Below are 27,564 nucleotides of genomic sequence, written 5' to 3'. Positions count from 1 at the left end.
GTAAATTTGAAGTTTACTATCAGGTCTTACTTCACATTAAGGAAATTGTTGCCATTTTGCCACAGAGTCCCTGAATGATAAATACATCTAATGCGCGTCATATCTTTTTTATCAGATCAAAGACTTCAACCATGGAAGGCAGATTAAATTTGGTTTTTCTCTGCCTATTTTCACTTCTTAGTCTAACAGGTACGTTAAATAGTGAATTACTTGACACTATATGGTACATGGGTGTTTCTTAACAAGGACCCCGATTTTACAATCCTTAGCATAAATCTGACTTTACACTAGCCAAGACGTTAGTCACCAGTCATTTAAACTGTCAATATCAAGACCATGACTGTGCAATACTGATAAACTGACGAATATTGTATTTCTTGCGTTCAATGAAATAACCGATCATTATCTGTATAGAGCAAATAATTTATGAAAGAAAACAACAATATCCACGTTTGTTACAAAACCGCTCAGTTTCCAATCCTTCATTTCTGATACATCAGCCATCTTGAATGAGCCTTGGAAGCCTTGGAAGCAGCGACTGACTTACACTCAGGGGGTAGAAGCTACCCTTTTTAAAGTCTAGAGCCTATAAAACTCCTTTACCTGCAGTTTGTTTCGTATAATATTAAGCATAAAAAGGTTCATTTGCCTATTTTCTTTCAAGCAAAAAGTAGCGTTCACCGAGATGAGTTGAACATTTAAACATTCGCCATTCCCATCCAATACCCCCCCCCCTCCCCCTTCCTTCCTCTCTGACATGGACTTGGAAATTAACACTAGCAGTGATCAATACCATTTGGAATGATATTTGCTGTTATCTCGTCCTTCTTTCAGTTGCAAAGCTGGAATTGATCGCATCGAACAAGACACCATGTAGGAAAAGTTCAGTTAATTACAATGTCACTCTTAGTAAAGGCGCAAAGGCTGGAAAATATTACAAAATGACCAGTATCGATAACATGGATGAGTGTGTAGGTCACTGCTGCCGATCCAAGATTTGTGATGTTGCTTTTATGGTAAACAAGAATTGTTACCTTGTAAAGTGTCACAATTCGGATTCGTGCGAGCTCAAACAATCTGATAATCCCAAGTTTGATACCATGTTGTCGATGGTTTCGAAATCCAACACCAAATCGATAGAAGGTGAGCGTCTTCATTGTTTTTATTATTCCTGGCTTTTTAGTTATCGATTTTTCGTTGAGGTACCGAAACTTGCATTGAATTCTACCAAGAGAGGATGATTCTACCACACTTTGAATGGGCAACTACTAGTTGCCTCTTGGCCCGCTTTGGGCCGGTTTTTAAGCAATTTGTGCGGAAAACATACAACGCCAGAAATTCATAATCCAGAAGTCTCGATCTGCAACGGAATGCGATCCGCCAGTTTTCGGTATTATCCATTTTTAGGATGGCTACTGCTAGATTTTTGCAGGAAAAAGAACGTGGTGGTATCGTGTTCCTTGCACGGTCCATGATTTTGCATTTGGCACGAGCAATCCCTTGTGCGTTTACAAGGGTGCAGACCAATCAGAAGCATTGTGGTAATCAAGCCCAAGCTGAATGGTCGTAATTTGGCGGGACTCGCTCGTATTCCGGCTAAATTTAGATAATACAGTAAACTGATGGACCAAGGCCAAATGGATGGTTTTTACATGACGTCATCGCCGCCATGTTGGTGGACGAAAACAAAGGATCTCATTATCTCCTTTTGTTCGTCCACCAGCAATTGTACATTGTAGTATTGTTATCTGTGTCTCTAGAGATTGGTTGCAAACCAGCTATAAGAGAGATCGATACTTCTGCGTCATGGGCTGCTGAAAATAAGCACTTAATGTCTGGCCCCAAGTGAAACAGTGAATTTTGTTTCCCCGAGACCCTCAGGGGAAGTGTTTTGTTATAACTCCCAACTCAAAATAAAACAATACTCTGCTTTTTACACGGAATTTGCCGCTGTTTCAAAGGTGCACGACCTGATCACGTGCGAGTCGAAAGTTCGAGTCGTTTCCCTTGAGTTCCCTTGAGTTTTGACCCATGACACGTGACACGTTCTCCTCCAATCGGAAAACATATGTGAGTTGGGAGGTATAACAATGATGTATGTTCTCCTTTATCTTCCTTTAATTCTCTCCATTCTCAATCCTCACCGTCTTTATCACGGTATGAAAGTGCCCCTGTGATAAAAAAACACTTTGCTTTTTTCTTCAGATTTTGAAAGTGTGCTTACTTTTACACAGGACTGGCAAAATTTTGAACTTTGATTTTTATCCAAACGCCGTTTACTTTGAGTGTAAGTTTTGGATTTCACAGTCCGCCATTACTCATGTTCAAAACTGACCGATTGGACCTCAGAAGGTTGGATCCAGGGAAATGACGTCAAAGGTTCGCTAGCTTAAAGTCTCAGCGTGTGAATAGACCGAATGCATAAATGGCGGCCAAAAAAATATTCTTTGTTTATGTGCTAATTAGACTCACTAGCTTCGTTTGCATGTAAAAGGTACGAAAGAAATGTTGCTTGAGAGCGAGACTAGTGAGTCTAATTAGCACATAAACAAAAGAATATTTTTTTGGCCGCCATTTATGCATTCGGTCTATGCATCTTATTATATAAGCAAAACGCGAGTTTAAGTCTGAAAGCCCAAAACTCCCGTGCAGTATATTAATTCTGCGACGTACATACGCATTACATTCTTAAAGTGGTGAGCCTTTGACGTCATTTTCTCCTCGATCCAGCTCTCTCAAGAACTTAAGTTAGTAATGGCGGACCATTAAATAGGAAAATTCCAGTTAAAATAAATAGGAGCATTTTTGAAATCAAGGCTTAAAACTTTGGTCGCTTAGTGTTAAGTTAACATAGTTTTGAAATCCATAGAAAAATAAGGATTGATTTTTTGGTCGCAAGGGCACTTAAACGCAACTCACAATTCGCTTCTCTCGACAGCGTGGTCGTTGCAATAGGAACAAATAGAAACTTAATCCGCGCTAAGAAAACGCGTAATCAGGCGATCAATCAGTTCTTTCCTTTAGAGAGAGCGAGTAAAGAAAAGTACGCCTGATGCCGGGCAAGTTACTGCTATTAATTACGCCGTTGTGTCCTAGTCAATTTTCAATATGTGGAAATTTAACATTTAACAATATTAATTAACATTTTCCATATTGTACACCACACTGCATATATTCATTTCAAGCTATTTTGGTTTGAACATATAAAAGCGGTTACTTCCTTTATTGTGGGCTTCTGTGGAAAAAGTGATGAAAAAGTGATGATTATCATATTCTGGTGGGAAAATCTGTATAAAGAGAAACTATACTAAACTTACTATAACTCTATCTATTTAAGATTAGTGCTATGTAAAACACAGCAAATTGAGGAGTATGTCGCTGGCAAGAATAAGAGTTCAAATAACCTTCATCAGAAGAAGTGGACGTTCAGACCTCTGTCGTAATTTATTTTTAAGAGCCAGTGTAGCGTTTCTCTATACTAGCCCCAGGTTATGTGGGTGTATGTGAGTGTGTATCTGCATTTATAGCACGCCATAGAAAATACAACCAATCGGAATGCAGGAAAGCCGTTGTATATTCGTCATTACTCCAGCGAACCTTCCCATCGACTCAGTGCAATTCAACGGTATCACACCAACCTTCCCATCGTGCCTTGCTGGCCACTGTATTTTCTATGGCATGGTATAGTTATGCAACCCTTTCTCTTAGTATACCGTGGAATATACCACTCGTCACTTGTATTTTCTTGGTCTTGATACACACTCGCTTAAAGGCTCGTGTGTATACCAAGAAAATACAAGCGACTCGTGGGATATTCCACTCGAAATCGTTGCATAACGAGTATATCTTGTACTTTATTCAATATATATATTCATTTACTTTGAATTTTATACAGTTTTTTAAATAGACAGTAAAGTACAATAAATAAATAAATAAATAAATAAATTAATACAAGTTTTAAAGGTATAAGTGCTAAGGAAACGCTGAATTAGAAATTGAATCCTGCCTAACAGGCGGTTTGGTGTGAATTTCGACCCCGCGAATGATAATAGAAAGCGCGAGAAATATGTTACAACTTACAAGTATAGTAATTGTCCAAAAAAAATTTTTTTGGTTTCTTTTTTTGCACCCAATCTCCTACAGGAGAAAGCAAAGGAGAACCAGCGATCGAGGAAAATCTCCAGGAAAAAGCCTCTGGCGTAGAGACAGTCGAACCATTCATTCAGGTTGATCCTGAAGAGGACGATATGACCACAGTTACTGCTTTTGGGGTAGGTAAAAGAAATATTAAATTTTGAGGCTTCCGTTACCGAAAAAAAGAAATGTGTCAATGAGGTTTGTTTCATGGATTTTAAGGTTGCATATCTGGGAGAATCCAGTTTTACTCGGAATGCAATCGATAGCTGTGAAATATGTTTCCACTCAAACACACCCTCACTGTACACTTACCAGAGGCGAAAAGCTCAAGTTCTTGCTCATTGGAAAACAGAACGGACAGATTACAAAGGCCGCTGTCCTTGAGAGGTCTTACTGCAAAATTTGACTTTTAAGAGATATCAATCGCGCAACAGGCACAAACATCTCGATGAGCCAATCCCAATAGACCATTTCAATCTGTTTTCACCCCGGTCTCTTTTTCAACGCAAGAATGAAAAGTTGAGCTAGTTATATAGCAGCACAAATACTTCAATTTTTTGACTCGCATTGTATCCGCGGGTACAGTCGGTCAACTCGGAAATTAAAAGGCACAGCCAAGACCACCTGTCACAGAGAATGCAAACGCCATGTCTTGTTTTACCATAGCTCAAACTCTATCTATAATTGGTTGATTTCGATGGCAAGATATCGACACTATTTCATGGACAAGGAGGCCGTAGTCGACGACATTGACAGAATTGTGCTAAAACGTCGCTGATGCGCCTTTTAACTGCTCCAACAACAGTCTTACTACCGCTGGTTACGTTTCTAATACAAGACATTTATTAAAGAAAATGCTGATGAGCAGCTTATGTAAGTGCAGGGAAATCTGTATACATCAGGCCACAGTTGACGGTTGTTCGAAGGGTGGATAGTTCGCTATTCACTGGATAACTTAATTGGTTTTTTAGACTTTAATAACCGAGGCCAGTTTTATTTCGTGGATTACAAATTACTTTTAAAATGCTAGCACGTGTTTCTGAGATCACATTGTAATTTACGGTGGGCTTCTTTTTCAGACTGGAAAATCAAAGCGTAGTAAGCGATCATCTGATCTAATTGACATGGTGGTCGCCGTCGGATGTGGCACAGTGGCTGTAGCAGTTGGCGTGGCTGGCGTTATAGTGATGACAAGACGTCTGATTGACAACAACAAATCATAAACTACATCAGAGGAAGAAAAATATTATTCACATTCTATCCATTAACCACGAATACTGTTTTTAAAGGGTCAAAAGTCCATAACGAAGAACAGGGAAGTAACTTCGTTCTTCGTCTCTTTATGGGAGCACATATATTGAACGGGTTAAGCCAGGAGCGCATGAGTAGGAGCTTTCCTCTTCCATACAAGCCCTATGAGTCAACCTTTGCTCGTATCTTTCTATTTTTAGAACGCCACGAGTTCTTCGGCTCTGCACACACTGTTTAGAATGGCCAATCAGAATAAAGCTATTGTGGAACAAAGACAAAAATAGCAAAAACAATGTATGCAAATTGTGCAAATTGATGTAAATTGTTGTAAATGTGAGTTTCCTGCTGAAGGATTAGTTCTATAATAGACAGATACGCGTTAAGGTTGACTCAAGGATATAATGCATTGGGAGGCTCCTATAGTCATGGGCTCCTGGTTAAGCATTTTGCAATTCAGTTTTTTTGCTTAAGTTTTGCGATTGTTTTAAGCACTTATAACGTGGTAGACCAAGTTGTTTTGTTCTTAAGTTTTTGTGTATTAGACAAGGAAAAGGGCTACGTATCGTTCCGTTAACCACGAAGTCACAACGGCGCCGTGTTTTTTTTTGTACCACAACTTATCCATTTGTGAAATAAACTCAGTTGTTATGTAAATGACTTATTTTGTTTCGAGAAAAATGAAAGAAAACCTCGAACAGTCACTTGAGTTAAAAGCAAGATTTATTCGAAAAAATTTCACGTGAAATTATTGAAGATGCTTCACAAAGAGAATGTACTGAACACTTAAAACTCAATACGATGAGTGCAACCATAGTTAGTAAGTAACAATATGGTGCAACCATAAATTAATTTTCTGTACTTACAGGAAAAAAAACACTACCTGGCCTTTTACTTTTTTAGAATGGACTAACTAAATCTGTATTTAACATAATTGATTAAGTTAAAGATTTTTTTGTATCAAATATTGTGACACTATATAGTAAAAACTTTTGCATCAAAAACGTCATCCGAGAATTGTGGCATTCCTTACCTTGTTCCAGCAATTTAGGGGGGCGCAGAACATTCAAGGCATCCCAAGGGGGTATTCGTCCTTCCCTTGTTGCCTACACCATAGTTTGGGTTTCTTTTTTCCCTTATTGCCACGCAAGTAATATAAAAACTGGAGGTTCTGCGATGGGTTGATCGGTGGATCACGTGGATCGAGGGGACCATTAAATTCCGCACCCCCAGTAGCTTACCTACCCCTAAACTCAAAGGACAACCGAAGGTGAAAAATCACATGGCGCAGAATGCCTATTGTTTGCAGGACATATACTTGCTTTCTGGCATAAATTACTGTTGTCTCCCTTGAACTCCCATGTGGGTTCTTTAATAATAGACTCCAATTGGGTGCGGTTAGTTTCTTACAAATGCAAATCTACAGGAAAATGCTGGGAGGTGCGAATACCCAGTGGAATAACTGTCCATCAAATGTACAAGCAGTTTGCAGGCAGTAGATTTCCGAACAAACCCGATAACTCCGAATAGTTTGATAGAAAATCCTATATCTCATTTGCGACATGATTTGCGACAGCTTAAGCCCGGTTCCCACTTGTGCAATAAGCACAAGTACAAGCGTAAGTATTAAAAAACACGTGTGGGAACCGGCTTGAAATAAACGTGAAATAAGCATAAGCGTAAAGCGAAAGAAAGGAAAGCTTATCATACGGTTGTGTTTATTTCACAAGTGGGAAGCGGCGTGAGTTTGCACAAGCACGACGATTCGCACACCATCTTAAATCTTACTAGATCTTCTCGGACGTTATTACTACGCTTGCGTATGCTCAATTTTCTTCGGCTCGTCTCACTGTGTAAACGGCGCAAGCTTACCTTGTGCTTATCGCTTTAGTGGCCGGTTCGTATGTTGTGTCATGAGCGTTTTTAACACATTTTTACTAAGCCTCTTGTGGACTGGAGGCAGACCTCTTGTTGCAACCAATGTTTACCACTTTTGTAAATTGCAATGACAGAGAATTTCACAATTTTTGTCTTTGTTCCTGTCACCTTTCATTTTACATCATTCAGGGCTGAGAAATCATCAACCGTGATTCACGCGAAACATGCTTGGCTTAACTTGAATTACGTTCCAGACGAGCCAAACTTCCCTGTTTTCTCTTTTTGAAAATGGGCCAAAATTGTCATTACTTTAATTTAAAAAAAAAAAACTCGCCTTAAATGCACGAACCGACTAGTTAGTTTTCTTTCCCGTGCGACAGTTGTTGAAGCGTTTTTCGCAATGCGTAAAACAAAAGTGTGCGCCGCTCTCTAAGAAGCCGACCATTACGAAATCGACTCGCTGGCTTCTCTGAGTTTTTTATAGTTTGTCGCTCGATACATTTTTGGTTTAGATTTATTTTTGCCCGATTAAGAGATTGTCGATGCTGAAATCGCGATCAATCTTACGGCTGAAACCCAGCACAGATATTTTCATGCTTTTTACTGTGGCCTCAAGTCCCAAGCAACCGTTAAGCTGGCGGCATGAAGCCAACATGATGAATGAGTTTCTGATGCGTTTCGGACGCGTTACGCTGGCGACATGGAAAGGGAGAGGGAAAGAGAAATGATGATGATCAAACTTCTCCGCTCAATTATTTGTGGCAGAGTTGAAACTTTTTTGAAGTTATATTAAACGCAATTCAACTTACCACAAGCGAAAATCGATGTTAGGTAGTTTTACGATTCGTTGACCATTATATCTCGAATAATCTAATGAGATAAAAAATACAGAAAACTATGGCGGGGCCGCTGGTATCACCCATCAGCAGTCGAAGAGAAAACATTGGTTTGGTTGACCGGTATTCAGAAACGTTCTTTCGCATTCCCGTTCCTGTCATATTTCATTCTATCGCACCCAGACGCGAAAAACAAACGAGCGCCTGAAGTGCGATAAGTACGCTAAGCCATCCTAACCACGGCAAACGTGTGCTGTTTTACATTGACGAGGCACCGACTAATAATTGTTTTCTTTTATCCGGTGCTTTTCAAATGTTTGCAATAAATCGTTGCAACAAGAATTTCAAACTTTGAGCGTCGGTTGCTTTCTCAGGATTGAGTTACATCGAGCAAATGCTGTGAAACCATATTAGTGAGAGGTGGTTTTGGCGCTCTCAAGCCGAGCCAGGTTAGGTCGGCACTTGGCTCAAAGAATTTATTTCTCGTTGTAAGGTTGAATGAAGTAAATTCTTAAATGTTATTTAACGTTTATAGTCTAGGAGTCCTTAGCTTCTACATTCATAATATGAGTGAACAACTCATCTGGATCTGGTGATCAGTGATCAGGAATTTACTTGTTGACTCAGTTCTGTTGAAATCGGCAAAGCCGTGTGATTGCCGTAGGACTTTGGGAATCGGAGATCATTATGCAAATTTTCTTCAAGATTGTAACTAAGCGCTGCATTGATTTTCTGATTGTTCTTGGATTGAAGCAAGTTTCGCGCGGACAATCTGACTATGCTTGAGGGATCAGTTTTCCTTCTTGCGCGGATTTAATCGGTGGCTGGTTAGAGATGGTCGTTGAATAACATGCCATTGTTTCAGGAGAACCTTTTAACGATTCGGGCTGACCGGGTTGTCGGTGAATCGAACTAGTCAGAATTGTTTGCACGACTCTTATAGGATAGCCGCTTTCACAGAGCCTTCGGTTCAAAGTGTAGTTTTTCTAATAACTCTCTTTGACTGAGTTCTCGAAAGACGCAGTGCTTCTCCTTTGTTAAAGTTCTTTTAAGAGCTTAAGTGCGGCAAGATGAGAAGGTCGTATATTGGAAAGCTTCAGTAGCCTTGAAATGCGTCTGTAAATCAGGAATTTTGATAGTTGGGGTCCTAGACTTTATTAAACAGCGAGTACGTCAGCATTTTGCTATTTCCGCTGAGCAGAATTTGAAAGATTACTGCAAACACTATCTCTTGTGTGAGAACAACACTGGTTTGGTGCCAAATCCTCACTCTGGTGATAACTTACGACTTTGGATGTCGGCTTCAATCGTAAATGTTCGCCAAAGGTCGTAACAAAATCCGGTAGACTGAAAAGTACATTGTCAACCTTTAAGGAACATCCAAGGGAACAGTGGAGGCGGAGCTAAAGCAAGATTCATGAACCCAGTGTGCCTGCATTTATACATATTCATGAGCAAAATGGCTCCTTATCAGCTCATTATGTGATACGAAATGAAAGAGCGCAAATTTCCAAGTATATCCTTTGCCGCTATATTTGACATTTTAACATAAAGTCTGAATTTACTCTTTAAAGAAACTTTTGCATGCTACAAGTTCATAAAAAAGTTGGTCCACAAACAAGAAATTTTAAATAGAAAAAAAGCATTTTTGAATTCTCATATAAAATGGCTGAAAAATCGCTCGCATTTTAACTCAAATTTCCAATAGTTTTTACAAGTCGTGTCCATCTCCCGAGGGTCTCGATAAAATATTTGTAATCTGGTCTTCATTTTGCAGCCTACAAGTTAGGACTTTTACAACCGAGATGCTTTTAGAATGAAAATTAAAGTTGCGCGTTTGCCCATTTCTGGCCCCATTTCTTTTAAAAATGTAGTTTGCCGCTTTCAAATTTCGCGCTTCAGCGCGTCACTTCTATGCTAATGCGATGATTAGTCATATGAATATTAATGTTGATGACAGCAAATGATAGGTAGTAAGCAAATATTTATGTTTTTTTTAGCTGTACTTACGTGTCAACTTGATTATGACAACAGTAACCTCCACGTCGATTCGAAGACTTGGTTGCCAAGTATGACGTCACTGCGCACATTTCCCAACGCGCGAAATTTCAAAATGCTGTAACACAACGCCCATAGGAACGAAAAGAGGGATAAGTTCATCGACTGTCACTGAAAAATAAAGCCTTTCTCAGGGAATGGTTGACTCAAATTAAAAGAGCGAATTTGCCAAAACTAAGTCAACGTTACGTTTGCCTCCAATAAGTTACTTCACAGTCATCTGAGCCATGCGCAGGCTTTTTAATACACTTGGCTTGTCCTTCATATACCGAATCCGAAATACTTACTGTACATAAAACAAAAGTGCACAGCCAATATAACAACCGGAATTACAATGGGTCTTTTGTTGCCATTTTATATCTCGGTGCAAAACACATCGAGCAACAGTTTCTTCTCTCTTAGCCTGGGCTGTTCATTGATTTCCATCACAAAACCGCCTTCCGGACACAAAAAGGTTATTCAGCTGACTTCGTTGATTTCTTGGCAGCATAAACATTCCTTTTCTTGCTGGCCTTTCCAGTTTACGCACAACTGACACTCGCACGTCAATGTATTCGTTCTTCGTTGAGTTTCAAGGCTCTCGTCTTCAGATTCTGAACTTTCGAGCATTGGCTCAAATGAGTAACGCTCGAACTAAACCTTAAACACCTTTAAAGCAGTTTTCACTTCAACATATTCGGTCGATTTTCCGCAAACTGCAAAGAAGACCACAAGCCTGATGTACCCAGTGACGTCACAACATGGCGATTGGAAGAAAAGATTGGAAGAAAAGATATTCAAAGTGGCGGACATTCAGTCCTGAAAGAACGGTAACATTTTTTTTACTTTTGGCACCTATTTTGGTAGGAAAAAACTCAATTTTCTATGATTATAGGACTAGTGGTTATTTAAAATATGACTTATGGCTTTCTGTTGTCCTTTAACTGCCCGAGTCCCAAACGAACTAACCGTACACCATGTAAGAGATCTGAAAACATTAAATTCTTTCGAAGCGTTTTTGAGGAGGGAACAACTACATAAAGGCGGTCCGGTTGATTTGGTTTGAAAGATTGATTTAGCTCATTTCTTGTGTGTTGCAAGACTTTAATGTACTTATACTAAAATCACAATCCGCTTGATCGGATCTCTTAAATTATTGAAGTTTGGAGGGATTTTTGGTTCACCCGCTCGAACGCTCTTTTCCAATCAAACCAACGCAGCTGGAAAGTAAGTACCATACATAATGTCATTACGGAGAGAAACCTTTCGGCCCGTCCTTGATGGAATATTTATAGTTCTCTCAACTTGCATAATTTCGGCGATCTCCAAGTTTTGGCTCCACAGTGAAAGACTCGTTAACAGGGAGCGTTGCACCAACTTCGCTCGCAGATAGATCAAAACAACCCTAAATAAACGAAAAATACATTTAAATGCATTTCAGGTCAATTGAAAGGGAATAAACCCTCGTTTAACGGCTTCAGCTTAGCTTATAATTACCTGCCATAGATAAATGCTTCAGTGTTCGAATTTCGCTCCATGATTTTACAAAAAAAGGACGATCTCTGCTTCCCAAGCACTGGATCCCTGAAGGTCCAAATCAATAGTTTAGGTATCTAAGTTGCCTTTTCCCTGCCATTATCATTCCTTCATCGAAGTTTTTCCTCGACAAAACGGTGAACGTCAATGAAGATCGCCTCGACGATCGCCGACATAGTTACAACCGCTGACCAAACTCAATAATACCACTTGCGGGTTAAAGTTGACAGCTGGGTGGGGAGGAGTGTGTCGGTGAGGATTTTGGATTTTATTGCAATAAGAGTTGTCAGATTTAGAATTCCTCCACGCTAAACCTGCACACAATTACAAAACATCTAGCAAGAGGACCTCGTCTCAGGACCCCCTGAATTTCCCCGTCATCGGCGCTAACACGCACCCACTCAACAATATCCTGCCTATGGGCCTGGCCCGTTCTCTCTCGCACAAAAGACGATTGTGCTATTGGCTAAAATTAAGTTGAAGAATCCGTGATAGCAAAAGTAAATGTTTATTTTTATATGCTGTACCAGGAGATGTTTAGCACTGCTTTTACCCATAGGCGTGGGCCAATCTCTCGGAGACTTTGGTAAGCCCCAAAATTACCGAACAGAATGGTTCATTGCTTTACCCTGATTAGTCCTTGTTCCTTGGGGGACGGGGTGGAAAGGATGCTGACTTCTAACATTCATAACTCTGAAGCAGTTGAGCAAACGATCAGCAAATTTCGTGACATTTCTAAAATTTCAATAGGATTTTGACGTGTCAAAATTTTGTTTATATATGGTTGATATTTTCGAGGAAACCACTTTTCATTTTTTCTATTTTGGTAGTTTTTTTTCTCGTTTCTTTCATCTTCATGTTAAATTCTGTTACTTTTCTAAAATTGAAACCTATGCCAAAGATGCAACGCGGCAAACGTGGGGGAGATGACAGTGAAACGAGCTCTTCCAATGCCGTTACAGTTATTATTTTTTTGGTAAAAGCCTATTGATAATGCCATTGGTAACAACCAATAAACTATAAAAGCAAATGTAGGCTGTCAGTAAAATACAGAAAAAGTCTTGAAGTATGTAATAAATAAGTACTATTTGGTATTCTCGGCGCATTTAGACCAAGCGGTCCTTGGTCCTTTATTGGTTGGTGAAAAAATAATAAAGGCATTCTAAACAGTCCTACTTTCTAGACTAAAATGACATCAATAATTATTAATCCGGTTCCCGAACGTATTATTGAGAAGCAAAATAGATTTTTAAAAACTCTAGAAATCTGAGGTTGCATATTAAGATAAATCTAAAATTATGAACCATAATTACTTCTGAGTGCTTTGAGTTAGGCAGACAATTGACCCGTGAACCAAAAGAGAACAGGTTAGGACCATTACCATTAGCAGGGCTAACGCTCACATGGTTCACATGGGGTACAATACTAGCACTTCACATTACAATGTAATCAGCTACCATTAGCTGAGTCATGGGCTCCTGAGTTTGTCACTTACGAGATGTTTTGTAATTATGTGCAGGTTTAGCGTGGAGGAATTCTAAATTATGAAAACTCTTATTGCAATAAAATTGAAAGTCTTCACCGACACCTTCCTTCCTCAGTACCTCACAAGTGCTTTTATTTAGTTTGGTCAGCGGTTGTCCCAAGACCTAAATATGGCGGCAATCTTCATTGATGTCCACCGTTTTGTCGAGGAAAAACTTCGATGTAAGAATGATAATGGCAGAAAAAAAGCAGCTCATATACCTAAACTTGATGTGGACCTTGAGGAATCCAGTGCTTGGGTAGCAGATATCGTCCTCTTTTTGTAAAATCATGGAGCGAAATTCGAACACCGAAGCATTTATCTGTGGCAGGTAAGCCAAGCTGCATGAAGCCGTTAAAAGAGGGTTTATTCCCCTTCTATTGACCTGTAATGCATTTAGAGGAAATCATAGTTTATTTAGGGTTGGTTTAGATGAATTTAGATCTATCTGCGAGCGAGGTTGGTGCAACGCTCCCTGTTAACGAGTCTTTACAGAATAGTTGTTGTAGTTTATATTAAACAGATGAATTATTCCTGCAACGATGACAATCAGTTTCGGGCTCAAATCCCGCGCGAGTTGCTCGGAGGTGAACAGCAAAGGATATTCGGAGTTTGTGTGGCCAATCAGAACGCTCCTTCAACGCTATCCACTGTTTTAGTATTATACTAATGCCCATTTTTATACTAGAGACGCATAATTCGTCTGGGACGAACTTAGGCAAACACTTTTTCTGCGACTGTTAAATTCGTCTAGTATAAAGACGGGCACAAGACGCATTATGCGTCTGGACGAAGTATCTACTTTAGTGCGTCTTCGAAGACGCACTAAACTGGAAAGCTCGTCCAGACGAATTATGCGTCTTGTGCCCGTCTTTATACTAGACGAATTTAACAGTCGCAGAAAAAGTGTTTGCCCAAGTTCGTCCCAGACGAATTATGCGTCTCATATAGTTCGTTCCGTCTTTACACTAGATGGATAACGTGAGAGACGGATTATGCGTCTCGAGTATGAAAACGGCAAATAGGTCATAAACCATGATACATGCATATATGGCTAAGCCAATCGAATCTCTAAAATTGCATTATCCAATGGTTTAGTTTTTAAATTAATAGTTGTTAATATATCACGTACGCACGTGTGAAGACCTGTGAATAGTTTCATTTTTCATATAATAATTGCGGACACAGCAAACTTGAAATCCACTTGTATGCTGAGATTATTACTGTGTTCATTCACATAATTTTAGGGAGATTTTTTTTCGCAACAACATAGACAATTTGCTTTCCTCGATGTAGTACTAGAAAACATGGAATTTGCAATCTCCCTCCTTTGCCGGGTTAGACACAAGCTTTTCTAATAATGCGTTCATGAATTGAAGTGAGACAAGAAAATCCATGTGACCGATTGAGACGGAAATGTGCGTTTCATTAATTCTTCGACAATTGCAGTTAAACAAGAAGACCAGCGCACTATAAAAGGGATCGCTTGAAACCTCTGTTTTTGTTCGAATTCATTCAAGCACAACTGAATCTCCAAGATTGCGATCAACGAATAGCAACACAGAGACGAAACCCCTTAAAGATATTTTTCCACCGCGAGGAAATGGAACAGGAGGATAAAAAAGAGAACTATGAGGAACATCTCGAACATATTACGGACACATTGCCATTGGGGGCTCTTTTATTGCAGAAATTATCACAGACCTCTGTATGCGACTACGGTTGATCATGATTGACAAAACAAGGGAGGCGCGGTGGCCTCATGGTTAGTGTGCTCGACTTCGGAGCGAATGATCCGGCCGAGGACATTGTGTTGTGTTCTTGGGCAAGACACTTTACTCCTTCGGTGCCTCTCTCCACCCAGATGTATAAATGGGTACCAGCGAAATGCTGGGGGTAACCCTGCGATGGACTAGCATCCCATCCAGGGGGAGTAGAATTACTCCTAGTCGCTTCATGCTACAGAAACCGGGTATAAGCTCCGGCCGGATGGCCCCCCAAGGCCTGTAAGCTGACTTTTTTTACCTCTGTATGCGACTACGGTTGATTGACAAATCATCCGCCTTTGCCTAAGGCATTGCGCTGCGCCTTGCGTAAGAACGATGGGAATCGTAGCTTCTGAGATTGTAAAAAATGAACTTAACAGAATTTGACCTGTGAATTGAAAATTCATGCTGCAAGTCTTATGGGTTACCTACCCCTTGGAATTTACCAGTGAGGTGACAGTTATCGCGAACCCAAAAAACCTCACTGAAAATTCTGCTTTACACAAGTAATAGTCGGTCTCTCGTTGAAACTCTTTGTCGCTTCATTGCCATAGTTACCACTACATCCGGGATTGGCGCATATCAGTTTACCTCGGTTGTGTTTCCTTCTCGAAAACGTAAATTCCCTTAGATATAGTTCGGTGCAACACTGGTTAGAAGAAATGTGAATGTATCTTAATTCAAAGTTACAATTCAATGGAGCGCCATCAACGCTTTTGTTTGGCGGCATTAATGCCGAATTATTAGGTTAGCATAAAATGGACTCTTGCGATAATTTTGGATCATCCCTCTTTGCCCTTCGGGCGAGATGACCCTTGGGCGACTTGACCGGTTATTCACCCCTGATGAAGACACTAGACAGGAGCGCCGAAACATTAAGTCTTTGAAAGTTTTTAAGTTACATTCAAATTTCCTCTAATCAGAGTAGCATCGAACTATATATGACTGTCAACCTAGTTGCAATGTGCTCTGTAACTTTCGTTCAACGTCACTCGTCTTCATATATAAATGAGGCAATAAAAGTCTAGACTGCAAAACAGCGGTATTCTTGCGCTGGTCGAATACGTCATCGTTAAGCGAAAGGTCTGGGGCGATGGTCAAAACGAAGAGTGAGACTGGGGAGAGACATTCTTAGCGTCTCTTCCTAGTCTCACTCTTCGTTTTCACCCTCGCTGTAGATCTCGCCCTTGAATTCGCAATTATCCTGAATTGTTAATTTGCTTCGAATTCACTATTATCGTGAATTTAGAAGACTGAAAGCTTGATATGGATCATGGGAAATGGTCATATTTGTTTGAAAAGACAACCCACCACCCACCGCTAGCTGTTCAGGGACAATATTTTAAACATTATTTGATATAATGCTGGATTATCACTCGCCAAACAAAATTAATTTAACACTACAAAAGGTCGCCGGGTTTCCAAACCTTACGACAAAGCTAAATATTTTAAAATCAAAGCGTAGGACTAAATTATTAATCTACAATCCTGGACGAAAGCGTTGGGAAGGTAGCGTCACTTATCCCCCCCCCTCCCCCCCTTATCAATGTTCAAGGGATTTTGCACCCAACAAAATGGTGACTTTTCTTCCAACATTGAATATGGGGGTGGGGGGGGGGGGGGCACAAGAGCATGCTCTTTCCCGAATAGTTCAGCCAATAGTTAGGATAATCGAATTAGGTGTGAAGTGAAGTGATGCACGCAACCTTCCCAACAACTTTTGACCAGGATTGTAGCTTAGGCTTAATTACTCTTCAGCAGCGATATTCTATGGTAGACTTAGATAAATGTTTTTTTGAGAAAGAGAAGCGGTTCCTGTAGAGTACAAACTCTGGGTCCACGGAATGATTTTTTATTTCCGTATTTTCTCTGCTACCACAAGTCCTAGGACACCGCAGTGTTCAAAATCCACGACAATAGTGAATTCAAAGCAAATTATCAATTCAGGATAATCGCGGATTCATGTGCAAGAACGTTTAGGCAAAAATACGGCTGTTCTGCAGTCTAATAAACGTCATTTTAGTGTCCCTTCTTCTTCAAGTAATATAACCTTAAGGCCGGGACACACTAGGCGATAAGTACCTGCGACATGTCGCGGGGACAAGTCGCCGCGACAAATCGCCTTGTGTGACACGGTTAATCAAAATTAGCGAAAGCAGCGTTGTCGCATCGTGTGTACACTTCCGGCAACAAGTCGATGCGACAAAATATAAATGAACCAATGAGAGGGCGTCATATGGTCAGCCATCTTGAATTAGAAAACTAGTTCACATTCCCCCTCATACGAGATCACTGCGTTTGCTCCGAACAGGCGTCGTGTCGCAGCGACTTGTTTTGCAAGTAGTACACATGGAGCAATTTGTCGCCGAGACCTGTCACTGCGACTTGTCGCCTAGTGTGTCCCGGCCTTTACGCTAAAAATAACCCACGCTATAACTCATGCTTTCTCTGGTGCTGTTAAACTGATAAGCAGATCGCCTTTAATCTCTTAGAGACAGTTTGTGGTGTTTACTAAAAGTGAATATATATATCTGATTACGCGCATTTCTTGGAATAAATGACAAAAGGGGTTCATGTTTCCAAATCTGTTTTAATTTAAACTCCTTATTTAAGCAATCGCTTTCTATTATTTCACCAGCTGAGACATCTGTACATGACAAGCAAACTGATGATTTGGCCCGAAATGATGGTTGTGCTTAGACTGCGAAACTTTATGGAGGCTTTCCATATTTGTTCGCTTTGAATATTTTCGCGTGACTCCCGGTGTCTTACCCCACCCCTCTCAATCCTTAGATACCCCCCCCCCCCTCCTTGAAGCTTCAGACTACGTGATGACTAGTTGCGTCGGGCGTAAATTCTTTGCACGGCTGTCTGAACTTGCAGTTTGAATAAGAATAAAGCACCTGTACTTCATATGGTTGCTTAGCTTTCCGTGGGGCTAGATCAAGTTAACAACACCCACTTTCAAAAAATTTAACGCACTTTTTAACATATAACTTGATTGAAGATGGTTGACTTGTTTTTCCAAAGGGATTCTTTCATACATAAATTCCTGAGTTGCATGGGTAATAAAATGTAACAAGTTACAAAGCACCTTAAATTAAACTATATTTGCTTGTTTGTTTTTGAAGCCAACTAACCGTGGCAATTTCCAATAAAAGACTTCCAACAACCTGCTTTATTGTCAAGAAAAGAAAATTGCTACTGGTACAAGGTCTGAGAGATTCTTTGCTTCATTAAACATTTGAAGTCTGTGTATCGGATCTTAAGAAAACCGTCTTGGCTATATTTCGGCGTTACAGCCGGGCTTGACGCTTTTGTTGGAAGGGAGCACGGATCACTTAATTGAGAACTGTAAGAAAAACCAATCGAATTCTAAGTTTAGGAACAAAAGTCATTTGATTGTCATGAAAAATTCATAAATTTAAGATTTCCTTCCCTTTCGATTTAAGGCAATAGAGTTGACGTAATTTCGAATTTTCAGACTCAAGTTTCATCTTATTACAGCCTTCTTAACGAGGCAGCGATGGAGGAGACAAGCTTCCGAACTTAACTTTCGGTAAGTAATAACCCACTTGTTGTCAATTATTACAATTATTCTCAGCTGTGACCGCCCATTTGTTCTTTAATTTATCTTTTCTTTGCATAGAGTGACGTGCAGATTCTCCAAAATCATAGAAACCATTCGTCTACTGTAGTCTTTACAGGCCGAGAAATGCAACACTAACCGAAGAAATCTCCTAAGTGGCAAAAGTTCCTAGTTTAAAACATTTTCAACCTCTTGTCGTTTAAAAACCTTCCGTAATCGCTGCATACCTGCAATGAAATCGTTCACAGTTTATCGCCTCAAAATTACAAGACATAGTGCTGTCTACAATAATTGTGAAGGATTAAAACTATCACTTTTAATCTGGGCAGCTGACATTTGATTGAACATAACTGGCGTTAACTGACGTTAGACTTTGCAATGCCCTTTGACTGAGAGACCGTCATCGTCAACAATTTCTCAAGTCGTTTAGTGTAATAGTAAATTAAATGTTTGGCAGGCTAACTTGTCTTTATGCGTTTTAAGACTAAATCGAAGGAAACTGACGACTGCATATGAAAAATGACTTGCTATTTACTATTTTAATGTGCACTGGATGGAGACCGAGATCTCTAGTAACGGATTGATGCATAATTTTGAGAAGATACCCAGCTTGAATTCTAACTAAGGCAAAACCCTGACGAGACAAGAGTCCTAATTGCATACTTCACTCGATTTTTCGTTCAGAATAACTTGAATCGTTTCATTTCCCGTGGAGGAAAATTTCCTTTATCTCTGTAGAACAAATGCATTTCGAAGTTAAGGGAAGTCGTGTTTTCTGGTTTTAGATGGTAAAAGATTGGATCGGTGAGACTAGTGAACCATCTGCGATGCTGGCTCCCACACAGATTTTACTGTTCTTAATGTTACTGAAATCGATGGCAAGAGCACAAGGTAAATCTTTTTAAAATTATCATCCTCACAAAATGATACTCTGAGCGGCATCTGAAGCCTAAGGAAAGACAGGAACGGAATATTCGAACCTCTATTCAGATGGACCACTGCCTTCAGATAAAACGCGTTTGCACATAAAACAAATTTTACGAGGTTTGAGTCATCGCCGGCATTGATGATTTTTCATTCGATAAGAAGAGGATGCAATGTTGGATTTCTTAATTTGAACTGAAATACCAGGAATTAATTAGTGTGAAATTGGCGATTCATTTTCAACAGTCTCTTAAATGATATAGGACATGTGCGGTAAATTTGACAGCGACATTCTTATCTTGAAAGACGCCGAAAATATTTCCTTATTTTTATGAAATGAAAGTTGGGAAGATCATCAGCAGTTGAAAGCAAGCCTGAAAAAATCCAGGCCTTAGAGTTATTCGAACCCATGACCGAAGGATTGCGCTGCATTTGCTCTACCAACTGAGCTATCTATGTATATACAAACCCGTTGGGGGATGGTCAATATCGAGTTCAAGTTTGTTGTCCCGTACGAGGAGAACTTAACGAAATGATTGTTTTTTCAAACTTCATATAAATTATTCTAAAAACAATTCATTCATTTTTACCCAACTGCTGCCACTATTCTTAATTTTCAGACTTTCGTTAACGAGGTTAGATAACTGCACTTTTATATTTCAGTGTTTCAAATGTTTCTTGTGGACGGAAAAGGCGAAAACGCCCAAGTTCTGGACACCATTAAGTTGCCAACATGCACCCATCTGGACATCCAACATGACGTGACGTTACGTGGAGGAATCAAATCCGGGAATTTTACGAAGCTAGGTTATTTGAGGGACATGCAGACTTGCATTGATGCTTGTTGTCAAGACGAGCAGTGTGAGGTAGCATTTATGCCGGGTCACGTGTGTTATTCAGTCAGCTGTTTCAGCGCAAAACTGTGTGAGAGCATCCCAGCCGTTCCATCTATTGCAGCCAATAGGAGTGTGCGCATTTCTCATGTGGTTCGCGGTGGAGGAAAGGGAGATGATTTGGAACAGTTCAAAAAAACACAAGGAATGGAAAAATACAGTAAGTGACCGTTTGTCGTGTCCGTGTGAATAAAATTTTGTTGTCAAGGAACGTCGAATAGAATTCTTAGAAAGAAAAGGAAATATTGTCACACTGTGTGCCTAATGTCTTTGTGTGAAAACCAAACGGCGCATGTCGATTGTCTGCAAAGTTTTTAAGTAACGAGAAAAGGTTTCCATCTCTGTGGAAATCAATACCAAGTGCCTCAACTTTCTCTGTGCCAGCGTTTGTAAAATCAATGCACCTCTATGAAGCTAGGCTAATAAAGGCGGCTTTATTGGGCGCTAATTCAATTCTGTTCTAAAAAGTAAGCTACTTGCAATTGGTCTTACAATATTAGAGCGAGTTTCAATCGAGTGTCGTAAAACCAAATACAAAGTAATTACTTTGGCCAATCAAAAACGACGGAGTCAATCCAGTAAACCAATCAAAACTCGAAGTTATTACACGTAGCCGACGCAGAAGCGCGGGAAATGTGCACGCGCGAGCCGCGATTAGTTTTAGCCTATCTGATTGCTTGAAAAAGTGACGCCAGAACTTTGAACTAATCATTGAGTGAAGTAATGCAAAACCAAAGCAATTCTCTAATTACTTTAGACATTCAATTGAAAACCGCTCTAATTCAAATGATAGATCAAGGTCTACAGTTATCAGATGGCCAAATAAATGCATTTCAAATCGAATGTTATTTACCGAGAGACATTTCCAAAAATAATTCCCTATCAAACTCAAATCCTGGCCTTATGTCCCACCGGGGACGAAGAGGACTTACTAACTATATGAAACTCAAATCCACGTAACAGACCTTAGCAAAAAATCTTCATTTAGTATTGTCTCTTGCAGGTATTTTTCCTGGTGCATTCAGTGTTGGTATGAGCTTGTACATTACGTGAAATTTTAAATAGCTTTCCAACAACCGTATCGACACTGAGCATCAAAAACATGACATAAGCATCATTGAAAAGAAAAATGTGCTATAAACCCATGCACGTGTCCTTCTCCAACGATATTGTTGTGTATTTCTCGAATAATTTATGTTTCCTATTTTAACTGATTACTTTTTTCTGCAGCTTACAAAGGGAAAGACCAGTGTACCCCAAGCAGGATTATTACAAATCACACTTTAAAAGGAGGCAAAACAGCTGGAGAACTTAAAGATCTGGGCATCGTGGAAAGCATAGAGGACTGCGTAGAAAAATGCTGTCACGAAAAGACTTGCGAAGTTGCTTTCATAGTGAACGACAGATGTCATTCAGTTGAGTGTTATGGAGACGAGCTTTGTCAAAGTTTGCCCATTGAAAGCGAGAAAATTTCACCAACAATCATTTACATGAACGTGAGAAATGGCAACAGAATAAAGGACAAAGGTAAGTTGCGATAAGTTAGCGAATGCTAAATCTCTCTAATGTTTTACCATTGGTTCGGCTGGGTACGAGAAATGCAAACTCTTAGGGCGCGTTCGATTGACCCTATTCCGGAATAAGAATACGTGGAATGATGATGAAAACGGTATGTTTGGCGCGTTTCGAAGCAGCAAGGATAACAAAAATATGTTTAAAATAGTATTTTAGCAGAAGTTTGACAATTTTAATGTGAATCTCCGTAAAAACGAAGGATTTTAAACTTATATTCCATGTATTCCTATTCCGGAATATGGTCAATCGAACGCACCCTTAGTCATGCATATGAGTTTCAGATTGAGCTAGTACGCACTGGATACTAGTACTTTACACTCCTTTGTTTTGAATTTCTATTTTTATCTTCATTTTTTCAAGAAACGTGTAGCCCTTCCTGTGTCTCGGGAATATGTTCGGCAAAAGATATGTGCGTATGTGATCGAGGATTTGAAGGGTTAAACTGCAACCAAACTTCGACTACAGGTGGGTAGCAGAATCAAGGATCACTTTGCGGCTAAATCATGGTGATCAGCTGACTGCACTACCTTCAAATGAAAATCAATGAAGGGTACCTTGCATTGGTCAACTGCACGTTAACACCATTTATTACATCTCTATGTCAGAGTTTCATGGAATTGTTGTTAACTAAGCATCGCTGGTTCAATGCTACTGAAAGCTGTCCAGTCACCATGTAGATTGCAAAAATCGAAATAAACAGACAGTAAGTCTCTTTACTTTGAAAACTTAATCAGTGTTCCTGCAAACGAAGAAGGAGACGAAAGCTATGGCCACCGCTATGGCCTGCTCAAAAAAATGTAGTCTTAAGGAAGTTATGTTTTTAAATAATCTCTTCGCAGAAACCCTGTTTTGTACTTTAAAAAATAGTTTACTTAAAAAACGCTGAATTTACGCTTAGTCAGATTTTGATAAAACAGGTTTCTGTGGTGTATCTGGATGTGGTGAAAATGGAAAATGTTCCTGGAATGACACATGCGTATGTGAGACGGGATACTTTGGTCATCTCTGCAATCACACACGTGAGTAAATCGAACATTGAATTATCGCATTTATGTCCGGAAATTTATCAATTCTGTTTTTGAAATGTTTCTTTAAGCTTTTATTTTCACGGCCTGCAATTGGCCAAAAGCTCTGAGCTCAACATATTCCGTTCGATGGACGTTATTTATTTTCATGTTTTGATATCAATACTTATCTCAGTGAAATGTGACCCGCCTTGTGAAAATGGACGATGCATTGATAATTCAAAAAACTCCACCAAATGCTTCTGTGAGATAGGATGGGAAGGACAGTTTTGTAACAAATCAAACGGAGGTAAGATCGCCTTTTCCTGCGCTTAGCTTTGTGCTATGATTGACCTTTTGCCTGTGTGCAACCGTTGTGATTGGTCAAGGCAACTTCGAAAAATTCGCTACGAAATTGCTTTGACTAATCGCAGCAATAAATCCACGGTTCATTCAAGGTTGCGCGATCTCTAAGAGTCAGTTTTCTGAAAAAACTTAATGGCAATTCTGTGGTACTTTTTTATTTTTTTGCATTTTCAGACATGAAAATCTATTCGCCTTCTGGAGGAGAGGTGTTGTTCACAAAAATGGACCAAGAGGCAGAGATGGATATAAAGGTAAAATCGTTTTCCCTTACCACTGAAAGCGATTTTCCGCTTGAAACGATTGCCTTTGAAACCTTTTTTCCTTGCTCCAACCGCCGAGGTACTGTAGTTAAAAGAGAGATAACCTTCGCTCACCATAGAGAGGGGGAAGGGAGGAGGACAGGACTGAGTCAAACCCTCCGCTTCCCGTACCCTACCCCCCACCGTCGCCAGTACGTTTTTGTCCCTTCGTCTCCAGTCAAGACATTCAAAGGATTTCGACAGTTTTGCAAGTTGCTAACACTCGTGTTTAAATAAATCCCGCTTTCAGCAAGAAAAACCAGCATCTAAAATGTCGTTTAAGCCTCGATAACAACAAGTGGCAGTCAAAAGAGGTTGCTGGGTTCGTATTATTTGACTGAATGCTGAACAGTAATGAAAAACGAACACTTGCTTAGCCCCTCACACCCAATGATTTCCGGAAGTCTCCTTGCTGTCCACCCCTCACACCATAGAGGTTCACTGTGACGAGTTTCGACAGGAACCCATGACCCGGAGCCTACAGCTCCCATACTGGGCCTATGTAACGGCATTTTTACAGACCGATCTATTTTTAGACTATCTTTTCCGGAAAAAACAAAGGTTCGGTGACCCTATGAGGTCAGCTTAATTTCTTGTAATTGTCATCGGGCTCCTGTGGGAGTCTCATTAGCGGGAAATTCAATCTAAAAATAAATCGGTCTGTGAAAACGCCGTGACACGAACACAGTAGAGTTGTAGGCTCCGGGTCATGGGTTCCTGGTTTCGAGCATCTTCGATTCTTGGAACTCAAAAGGAAACGAAAGGAAATCTGAAGGAACTTTATTGAGTGTCTAGTCGTTTTAGCGCTGGAGCACTAATTAGGAACACTGTAAAATTGAAAGCAACAAATTAACGCAAATCCAATAAAATGTTGGTTTTTTTATGGAGAGGGGAAAACCGGAGTACCCGTAGAAAAAACTTTTGAGCAGAGTAGAGAACCAACGAAGTCAACCCACTTATGAAGCCTGAGTATGGGAATCAAATCTGGGCCACATCGGTAGGAGGAAAGTGTTCTCACCACTACGCCGGCCCTGAACCCTGATAGACATGGATATATTTCAAGAATAAGCACGATCTGTTTCTTTTTTTAAAACTTAGATTCACCAGATTCCATCTCAAGGAGCAGAGTCCATCTCGGCACTTGCTGTCGCCATCGGTTGCGGGGTGGCAGCGGCCATTGTTGGAACTGCCACGGTGGCATTTATCGCGCGAAAGATTTTGGGTAAAAGATCAACGAACTATGAATTATTAAGAACGCCTATAAAGCATAATAAAACGTAGCAAGCCACCAAAGGCTATAATTTGGGTAATAAAGTAAGATTCATAGGGCAAAGACTATCAACGTCTATAGTTTCATCCGCATGTTGATACACGAAGAAAACAAACAGACAGCTTCGTTTTATGATGGATCATTGATCATGAATTAAACGAAGTGCTGAAAAATATCGCCAGAACACTCTCTAACAATCCTCTGACGTTGTGGTTTGTTAGTATTTAAAGAACTTAAGCACTTCAAGTTAATATAAAAATATATTTTTTTACAAGAATCAAAATATATTAAATTAAAAATGTACAAAGTATTTAAGATTTCGTCTACATTTATCTGGAACCTGTGGTTCACAGGTTTTATGATCAAATTTCTTCACTCTGTTCAAAAGGCCTCTGAACATCTTTTGGTAATTATTTAATGCAACTAATATAATCCATACGAAGAACTGAACTTCAATAATCTCGTTTATATTTTAAACAGATTTGTTCTCACGTAACTTTAATTGACAAGTCCTTAAAGTGCTACTACGATAAAGAAAATCACTTCCTTTTTTCCTTCAGATTTTGAAAGTGGGTTTGCGAAACACCTGACTGGCAAATTCTTGAGATTTGATTTTTATCCAAAGACTGTTTACTTTGAGTGTAAGTTTTGAATTTCACGGTCCGCCATCACTCACTCTCAATACTGAGCGATTGGACCTTAGAGGGTTGGATCTAGGGAAAAGTGACGTCATTTACTTTCAAGCTAAAACTTTTAGCCTGTAAATGCAGCTTCTTACATATGCAGGACACGAATTTGGAAGTCTGAAAGCCCGAAACTCCCGTGTTGCATACTAATTCAGCCGCGTCACGTACACTCGCATTGCATTTTTAAACTAGTGAGTATATGACGGCATTTTCTCGGTCCTCGAACCAGCTCTCTCACGAATTTAAAGTTAGTAATGGAGGATCATTAAGTAGGAAAATTCCACTTAAAATAAACAGGTGTATTTTTGAAATTAAGGCTTAAAACGTCGGTCACTTGGTGTTTAGTTAATTAAGTTTTGAAATTCAACGAGAAAGAAGAATTGATTTTTTGGTCATAGTAGCACTTAGCAGTATTAATAAGTACTCACAGCTTCAAAAGAGGAGGTGGGGTGATTTTGCAAAAAAAAGATGACGTCACTTTTGGCCAATCAGAGCTCATGGATCACGAAAAACAGAAAAATGATTAAACCATTACGTAACAATGCTGCAAAGCAATGAAGATATCTATAAATTATTTATGTTTCGTAAAAATTAAAGCAAAGAAAGGTAGTGTAACTCAACTCGACTCGGCCGAAAAGGAAAATTTCAGATCGCTGCATTTCTACAAATTTGTTTTTGTAGAAATCAGATGTTGATGTACTCGTTGTCATGGAAGCAAGTAAAAATTTGGACGGCTCCTATGTTTCCTTTTTTCTTAAAGATTACAAGTAGAAATACGGGGAAATTATTATAGTGAGGGACAAATCAAGTTTAACACGTTATAAAAATGACTAAGTTTCATACAAATTTTCGGCTCCTCTTAACACTATCGAAAGTGTGTTTTATTAAAAAAAAAAAAAAAGAGAACTTCGATGGACACAGTTACACTACTTTTCTTGCTATGAATTTGGTTAATTGTGTTAACATAAATACACGCAGAGGAATTGTTTGAAAAGATTGTCACTAGTTATATTGCTCTCATCTCTCAGTGTGACAATTGGCATTGACAAAAACCCAGTGATTTCAAAAACACGAACTGAGAACTCTATTGCTTAGTTTATGTGTAAATATGATATATGCTATATTAAAATATTTTTAATAAAGATGAAAATATCTTCAAACGCGTCATTTTTGTTCCCATTTAATTTGTTTGTTAAAAACGTTTCCATGACAACGGTAGTGCATCTGTTCATCTCGTGCTGTATGCATGTTAAATGACGTGTGCGCTCAACAGTTTTAAAGTAGGACCTTCTGGTTAAAAAGACAAGAATTGTTATTTTACATCGACCAATTATTCAACATTCGACAGTTCCGAACGCTTTTAGCCTGCTTTTTAGCTTGGTTGTTGTATCACAAAGTACTGTTATTTCTTTACCTTGTTATTCAGCAATCAATGTTGGAAGTTTGATTAAGAAAATAACACAAACAGCGGTGATAAACATTGTATTCCAACGCATTTTTATAAAACTTGACGTTTCGTATGCTAGTCAACACACATTTAAAGGTACACTGTCACGGACGCGCATGCGCCAGCTTTTCGAAACCCAACTTGAAAAGTTCAGCCTGACTTTTTCAAGTTTGAAGTGCTAAATTCAAAATGGCGTCCACGAGTGGCGGCAGCCATGGAGGTAAATGAAGAAACTCTGGGCGAAAACGACTCTTCGATTCCCCTAAAAGAGCAAGAAAGGAATGGTCGAAATGCTGGAAACGCATTTATATCGAATATATTCGAATCTATAGAATATCTATTGCGCATGTCACTCCGTGACAGTTTCCCTTTAAGTTTTATAAAAATGCGTTGGAATACAATGTTTATCACCGCTGTTTGTGTTATGTTCTTAATCAAGCTACGATGGCCTAAGAACAAGAGTTTATACGATAATGTTGGAAGTGTTTTCTAGCAATGCCATTACACGTTAACTTGTCCAAAAAAAAACTAATAATATTCAACAAACA

The 27,564-nt window shown here is 39.5% G+C and overlaps 2 protein-coding genes across 4 annotated transcripts in view; both read left to right on the top strand.

Moving 5' to 3' along the window:
* Positions 1-6,393, top strand: part of LOC138006069 (uncharacterized) — an 8,867-nt gene extending 2,474 nt beyond the window's left edge. The window contains exons 2-5 of the mRNA XM_068852228.1: positions 116-189; positions 835-1,143; positions 4,144-4,271; positions 5,217-6,393. Coding sequence (XP_068708329.1) covers positions 132-189; positions 835-1,143; positions 4,144-4,271; positions 5,217-5,360 — 639 coding nt within the window. The 5' untranslated portion in view covers positions 116-131 and the 3' untranslated portion in view covers positions 5,361-6,393. The remainder of the gene's footprint in view (positions 1-115; positions 190-834; positions 1,144-4,143; positions 4,272-5,216) is intronic.
* A 7,071-nt stretch (positions 6,394-13,464) lies between these two features.
* LOC138006068 (uncharacterized) lies at positions 13,465-26,733 on the top strand. Of its 3 annotated transcripts, none has more exons than XM_068852227.1 (10): positions 13,465-13,528; positions 18,471-18,522; positions 19,338-19,443; positions 20,140-20,529; positions 21,600-21,896; positions 22,305-22,409; positions 22,862-22,963; positions 23,145-23,258; positions 23,489-23,565; positions 24,712-25,027. In XM_068852227.1, the coding sequence occupies exons 3-10, from the start codon at positions 19,338-19,340 to the stop codon at positions 24,892-24,894; spliced, it is 1,374 nt and encodes a 457-aa protein (XP_068708328.1). In that variant the 5' UTR covers positions 13,465-13,528; positions 18,471-18,522; the 3' UTR covers positions 24,895-25,027. The 3 variants fall into 3 exon arrangements, with proteins under 3 accessions (XP_068708328.1, XP_068708327.1, XP_068708326.1); XM_068852226.1 differs by lacking the exon at positions 13,465-13,528 and adding an exon at positions 18,202-18,317 and having other exon boundaries at positions 24,712-26,733; XM_068852225.1 differs by lacking the exon at positions 13,465-13,528 and adding an exon at positions 18,230-18,317 and having other exon boundaries at positions 18,448-18,522; positions 24,712-26,715.
* Positions 26,734-27,564: the final 831 nt, after the last annotated feature.

The sequence above is a fragment of the Montipora foliosa genome, chromosome 6 (assembly GCF_036669935.1).
Source record: "Montipora foliosa isolate CH-2021 chromosome 6, ASM3666993v2, whole genome shotgun sequence".
In the NCBI taxonomy this organism is placed as follows: domain Eukaryota; kingdom Metazoa; phylum Cnidaria; class Anthozoa; order Scleractinia; family Acroporidae; genus Montipora; species Montipora foliosa.
This window is presented reverse-complemented; position numbering and strand designations above follow the sequence as displayed.